This window comes from Carassius auratus, chromosome 20 (genome assembly GCF_003368295.1).
Source record: "Carassius auratus strain Wakin chromosome 20, ASM336829v1, whole genome shotgun sequence".
Classification (NCBI taxonomy): domain Eukaryota; kingdom Metazoa; phylum Chordata; class Actinopteri; order Cypriniformes; family Cyprinidae; genus Carassius; species Carassius auratus.
The window spans coordinates 1,686,057-1,693,296 of record NC_039262.1 but is presented as its reverse complement, the minus strand read 5'-3'; the positions used below and the strand labels follow the sequence as shown (position 1 = coordinate 1,693,296).

General features: G+C 36.4%; 1 protein-coding gene across 2 annotated transcripts in view; it reads right to left on the bottom strand.

Moving 5' to 3' along the window:
- Positions 1 to 3,435: 3,435 nt before the first annotated feature.
- The window catches only part of LOC113120485 (runt-related transcription factor 2), a 44,336-nt gene continuing 40,531 nt past the window's right edge, over positions 3,436 to 7,240 (bottom strand). Inside the window, exon 8 of one of the 2 annotated variants that reach the window (XM_026290314.1) lies at positions 3,436 to 6,310. In XM_026290314.1, the coding sequence (XP_026146099.1) occupies positions 5,823 to 6,310 (488 nt within the window). In that variant the 3' untranslated portion in view covers positions 3,436 to 5,822. The remainder of the gene's footprint in view (positions 6,311 to 7,240) is intronic. The other variant, XM_026290315.1, reaches the window with a different exon arrangement.

Below are 7,240 nucleotides of genomic sequence, written 5' to 3'. Positions count from 1 at the left end.
TAGGGCCGTTTCTTTGACGAGAAACATGTCTTTGCTCCTCTGCGACTGGCTGAGGCTCAAGATGGAGTTTCCTTCCAAATATTTCACATTTTAGTGTTTGGCTCAATCTAATGGAAAAAGGCCGTTTTGCATGAAATTTTGGCATGGTGCTGAACTCTGTCCATCATGTGCAAGTCGATCTTCGCTGAGACGCTCACTTGTATTGAGCGGCCTTTGACAGGTTAGATGGAAGATAACTCGAGTCTCCTGGCACAAACCTATAGATTTAACAATGAGATCTATTGTTCATCGGTAGCTGTCCATGGTACTGATATCAGAGCCGTTCAGTCCACAACTACCTTGATTACCATCTGGCGGATTTGAGTGTAATTTGACCAAAACTGCTCTGAAGTTTAGGTTCTTAACACGCAGTATTGGCAAAACTATAGTTTTTTTCATACACTACTCAATTTTGGGCTTTTTAGAGTTTCATAATGTGTTGTTTCAGACTAGTGGAAAGAAAACATCTAAAATACACTTGCAAGTGTTTATTTTATTGCACTTTATCTTGCATCTGTATTTCAAATATATCACATATCTTCACAGGCCATTTTCTCAAAATTAGTTTATTTTCTTCATGTACTGAGCCAGAAATTGCATCTTCTGTATAGCACTTACTAAACGTTACAGTTATATTTCAATCTTTATTCTTAAAGTTTCGACAAAGGAGTTTGTTTATATATAATTTAAGATGTAATTGTTTTTTTCCTTCTATTTTTTTCTGGATGTTTAAATTTTCTGATATATATTGAGTGCTGAAAAATATACCCAAAATCTCTAAACCCTTTGACTCTAATATGTCAACGAAGTGAAACAAGAATTTGTAAGAACCGCATAGAACTCATGTTGAGTAATGGGTCAATCTTCCCAAAAACTAAATTAAAACAGCAATGATATTAAAGCACTAGATGGCGCAGCTGAGCTAATGTGACTGTATCTGGACCTCCTCGTGGTGTTAAATCCCATTAAAAACAGTAGCTACCTAAAGGACTTTGTTGACCAAACGTTTGACTAAAACAACCTCAAGCTACCTGATGAGAACAAAACTTACACTTTTTGTTTGAAACCGAAATGAACTATCACACTATTGACCTCGTTAACGCATCTTTTGAAGATGTGTTCATTTTGAGGAGCTTTATAGCATTGACAGTTATGGATTAAAAATGAATCAAATGTAAAACTCAATTGATTTGAATAACGACACTATTGACTTCTCTAAAGTTGCTATACAGATGGGTAGAATTTGTTTCAAAGCTGATGAACTTGAAATTGAAGTAATTGTATATTTGTTGCTTTTTATTTATTTTTGAATAAACTATGTTGAATAAATGATGATCATATAATAATAGTTTTGGGGCGGACTGTTCCTATGAATAAATATTTTCATTTGATTTTTAATTTAGCTTTATGCATAAACCTCACTAAATCGAGCTGTATTTGTGCTCAAGTTATTAATACTATTTGTTAATGGTGTGTAGGAAAAAACAAAAACAAAATTAAACTTATGTGACTTTGCCATTTTCAGGTATGTACTATGTTTTAAATGTGTTAACATTTTCCATGGATTTTTTTTTTTTTTTTTTTTTTTGCAGTATTGGTGGCCACACTGGTAGTATGGCTCGTCTTTGGTGCCTTAACACAGACTGTCTGCAGAGTTACGTTTGTCTTGGGTTGTTTGACACAGAGGTGCTGACTGGTTTGTGGGTGGACTGTCTCTCTCCTTTTTCACTTGGCAAGACAGTAATTGAAAGATTGATGTTAAAGGTAAAAATCTGGGGGAGTTTTTCTTGACCAAGAACAATACAGTATCAGGTACAGCACCCTCTCAAACACTCAACATTACTTCAGATTTCACTCCGCTGTATTTAATAATACACAGTGGGGTCTAAAAGTCTGAGAGCACACTGAAAACCTTGGATTTAAAATCTAATTTAAACTTGGACATATACAGAACAGATTTTTGTGAACATTTAAAACAAAGAAACATTCTGAACAATTTCTTTGTTATGCATCCAGATTAAGGGAATACTACACTCAAAAATGAAAATGTGTTGAGAATTTAGCAACCCTCAGGCCATTCAAGATGTGCATGAGTTTGTTTCTTTATCAAAACAGTTTTGCAGAAATGTAGCATTACATCACTTGCTCACAAATAGATCCACTGCAGTGAATGGGTGCCGTCAGAATGAGATTCCAAACAGCTGATAAAAATGTCACGATACTCCACAAGAAATCCGCATGACTCCAGTCCATCAATTAATGTATTGTGAAGTGAAAAGCTGTGTGTTTGTAAGAAACAAATCCATCATTAAACGGGTTTTACTTTAAACCATTGTTTATGGCCAAAATATCAGTCCATAATCTGTAATAACTCTTCCTCCAGTGAAAAAAATAATCCTCTGTTGTCCTTTCTAATCAAAATCCACCCACAAATTTGTTTAGAACTGTTTTGTCTTGTAATGGATAGAGGACCAGTATTTTTGCCTAAATATTTTAAAGTTAAAAACATCTTAATAACTATCAATCTATGTATGTATTTATTTATTACACTGCAATAATTGATTTACTTGAGTGGTGTGGATTATAGTGATGACTTTATCATCTGTTTGGACTCTCATTCTGACGGCACCCATTCACTGCAGAGGATCCATTAATGAGTAAGTGATGTAATGCTACATTTCTCCAAATCCATTATGATAAAGAAACAAATTTATCTACATCTTGGATGGCATGAGGGTGAGTACATCTTAAGCAAATTTTCAGTTTTGGGTTATTCCTTCCAAATAATGTTCCTTCTATTCCTTCAAGAACCTTGTCATCTCTTGCTTATTAATTGCTGGATGCAGATCGGAACATCTAAAGTGTGAACCTGAAACTTGCTTTTCCCACTCAGTTCATATTCATTGAAATCCCAGAAAGGCTCCTGGTTTAAATGGAGATGGATCACACTCTGATTATGCCTGTTATGTCTTTAAGTAATGTGTAACAGTCCCAATTTAACAGACATCAGTACCAGAGACACACAGACGCAGCACTGAGGCCAGCCGTGCGCTTCCAGGACCATCCAAAGCAAATGTTGATCCAGACTTCAGTCCAAGTCAGTGCGTTCTCTTCTACAGTAGTGCACAATCCCTGAGCTGCTTCCCAGCTTTCATCTCCGTCCAGGTATCTTCAAGGTTCATTGATAAGGCAGTGAAACTGTATGTAAATGGAACAACCCGGTGCATGGACTTCTGGCCATTAGTCTTCCCTAAAGCCCCAATGTGACTTTTAATCAAAGTCAAACAGGGGAAAAGAGACAGAGGAGAAAGTTTAATGACGGAGATGATATATTTAAAGAGGAACAAAGTAATGCCAGGAAACTATGATAGAATACTATTTTCGAGATGGACGAGATCATTGCAAAAATTTCTTTTTATTTCTCTTACAAAGAAAACTATTATAACAACATACAACAATCAAAAAAGCCAATTTCTTTCACTGTTGTCATGATAATTTCCCTTAAACCCTTTTTCTATCCGTGGATAAAAGAGAACAGGCTTCACAGGGAAGAAAAGCGAGATAATTTAAACACAGTTGTGCAAAGGAAATAAAGCATGCAAGAACCAGACAAATTTGCTACAAGTTAACCTGTCAGATAAATACTACTAATTTACAAAAGGAGAAATGAGATAATAATTCAACAAAACTAGGGTGGTGTATTTACCTCCTGTAATATACAACATGGTCTCTGAACGTTGTAAACATTTCGTACACACTCACAGCTATTTCGATCTATAGGTAGACGTCCTGATTTAAAGCCGTTTTGCCGTCAGGATGGGATAACAGGGAATGCTGACTTGGATCCTGTGATGAATACAAGCAACGGCCCTGATTAAAAGCAGCCAAAAAGAACCATGACTAGTCCTGCCAGAAATGCAATACTGGACCAATGTTAAGGTAAAGAAGGTCAGAAATACATCCAACTCAAACTAAGAGCTTTGGTTTATTTTAATTTAATTGCTTAAATATGGGCTTTACAAGCCGTATAAAAAGCACTGCTTCAAGGAAAGCTTTCGGTTGTTTGGTGAGGTCGGTTTAGTTCCAACTGTAAGGCACTCAATAAATATAACTCTGTCAGACGACTGCAGTTGGGTAAATCAATCTGTTGATGACTGGTGAACGAAGGATAAAAGCTGATAATGAAGATTTTCATTAACATAACTGACAATGTATCACCACATCAATGGAATAAAATGTATCTACACAACCGTTCAAAAGTTTGGGCTCAGTAAGATTTTTTTTTAAATATTTTTGGAATAAAAAAAAGAAAAGAAAAATGTATGCTGCAATAATTTTGTCAAGATAGAGAAAAAACAGTAATGTTGTGAAATATCACAATATTTTTCTTTCTGAACATATTTTAAAATGTACTTTATGTGATGCAAAGCTGTATTTTCAGAATCATTTTTCCATTCTTCAGTGTCACATGATCCTTCAGAAATCATTTGAATATGCTGATTTTCTGCTCCACAATGTATTATTATTATTTTTATTATTATTAATGTTTCTAACATTTATAATGATTGAAAACAGTTGACATTTTTTAAACATTTTCATATCTTTTGTAGACACGGATAGATTTCTCTTTCAAGGATTCTTTGAAGAATAAAAAACAACAGCTTTAAGTTTAAAATAGATTATTATTATTTTTTATCCATGTTAATGTCTCTACTGTCATTTTTTTTTTCAATTTAATGCATCTTTGCAGAATATTGATTTCCTAAAAGAATTACTGGTCCCAAACTTTGAATGTTTACATACTATTAAAATAATAATAATAAAAAAAGGATTTACTCCTGCTGCATTGTTGCAATGGGTAATATAGTGCTATAACTGAGTGCATTACCCCTCTTTTTTGAGGATATGAATTGCTCCAGTTATCAGGAAAACAATATCCGTGTACGATACATCCAGAACCTTCAATATTCCCCACTGGAAACCTTTCCCAGCCGCATTTGATTAAGCAACATAAAAGCTAAATAAATTATCCCAGCACATGCACGCTACTCAAAGAAAGCTTGATGTAGCACACTGGCAAACACTTTCGAGCATCCGTGTCTGTTTCTTTGGTTAAAAGCTTTAAAACAGTGAAAAAGCACTTAGCATCAAGCAACATTAACTGCTTACAAATGTAGTGTACTTAGACACAGAGACCCTATTTCGTTTGAAACGCAATTGACTTAAACGTACAACTTTGTGTGATCAATTAAGGCACAGAAATTTAAATTACCCTAAATTAGTTGCATTAACTTGAACATAGATGCTTTACAAAAATATTCCCTCTATGACTCAAGTTCCAAATACATTAATCAATCTACGGCTTTATAAGTTACTTTTGTCAAATACATATAACTTAAATGCTTAAGTTAAAAAAGCACAAAAAGAGATATTTGATCACAAACTGTCATGCAGATGTTGTTCAGTGCTTTAAATGATATATTATAAACATGCCAAGACAAGTAAATAATAACATAATGATAATGAAATTCTCGATCCATCTCTATTCCTTCAATTCCAAATAATCCATCCTATGACAATGAATCCCAGAGGTCAAAAGGTCCAGAATAATGTATTACAACAACAAAGTCCAATGTAAAAAATACTTCCCTTTCAACAGGCTCATAAATACTTATGTTAGCGAGGGAATGTAGTTCAGCGAGACAGGATGAGCATCCTAGGAAGGTTTGTGCTTTAAAACCATGCTGTTTGTTTGAAGGTTCCATGTTTATATAATTGTCTGTTCAATATGGCCGCCACACGCCTTCATCCATTCTACCAGCAGGATTGAGAAGAGTGGGGGAGTTGCTATGACTTCCATCTCCCTCCACCCCCCCACCTCCATCGGCCTGGACCGGGAGGTTGGGGTTGACCAGGCTGGTTCCTGTGGATGCGCTAGTACAAGGTGGCATCATCCGAGTGGGCGATCGGTCTCCTCCGGGAACCATAGAGAACTGGTAGGAGCCCGAGGAGGCGCCGTAGTAGAGATAAGGTGTGCTGCTGCTCTGGAAGGGTCCACTTTGGCTCTGGGTAGAGCCGGGGTACGGCGGGGGAAGGTAGGTGTGGTAGTGAGCACTGCCAAGTGACATACCGGTGGTGACGGGGGTGGGCGTGTACGTGAAGGTGGCCGGGTAGTGCATTCTGGGACTGGAAAATCGGCTCTCTGTGAGTGATGAGAAAGTGGGGAACTGACGCTCAAACTGGCCAGGAAAAGGACTCAAATCTGTCGAACCTACAAAAAAACAAAGATTGAGGTTACTTTTTATAGACGTATGGAAGAATCTGAAAACAGAAATTCCAGTAATGAACAATCATGACAACAAGCTCTTCATTTAACTACAACACTGTTTAGCTAAGTGCATGAATAAAGCCACTATGTTAAAACTGAGTTTTAAAAACTAGTGTGACCAACTAGAAATCATGTGGTAATTAGTCTTACTTTTTGGATTCAACTTAGGCCAATCTTCCTTTTATTACTAAATTTAAAGGGTTAGTTCACCCAAAAATGTAAATTAGTCCATAAATTACTCATCTTCAAGTCATCCTATGTGTATATGACATTCTTCTCTCAGACGAATCCAGTTGGAGTTAAAATTGTGTTTTCAAGCTGTTTCATGGCACTCAGCAGTTGTGGCATGCTTTAGTCCAAAAGACGTTAAATAAAAGGTGCCCATCCACAAAAAAAAAAAAAGTATCTCTCAGGACTCCAGGGGGTAAACAACGGCCTTTTGTAGCGAAACGATGAGTTTTTGTCAGAAAAATATACATTTTTAAAACATAATAATCACTTTAATCTAGCTTGCGCTCACAGTTGTAAATGAAGTTTTTTTTTGCGCATGCGCCACTCAGAAGTGACAAACACGAAAGTGCAGTGGAGAAAACAAAATAAAAAAAAGTTACTAATCAGAAGTACAAAACGAGGATTTGTAAAGAAAAATATCAGAGGATTTCGATATAAGCCAAGAGAAGACTAGTTTTTCTTTGCTAAGTAAGGAAACTTGCTTCCTTTGCTCCTGTTAACAATGGTTTTCATGAGACTCACTGGTGTAACGGAGGCCAGCGAGTAGTGCTGTGCAGGTAATGGCTGTAGCCATTTAGCCTCCTTGTTAGTGCGTCCGCCTCCCATGCCAGAGACCCGGGTTCGAGCCCCGCTCGGAGCGAG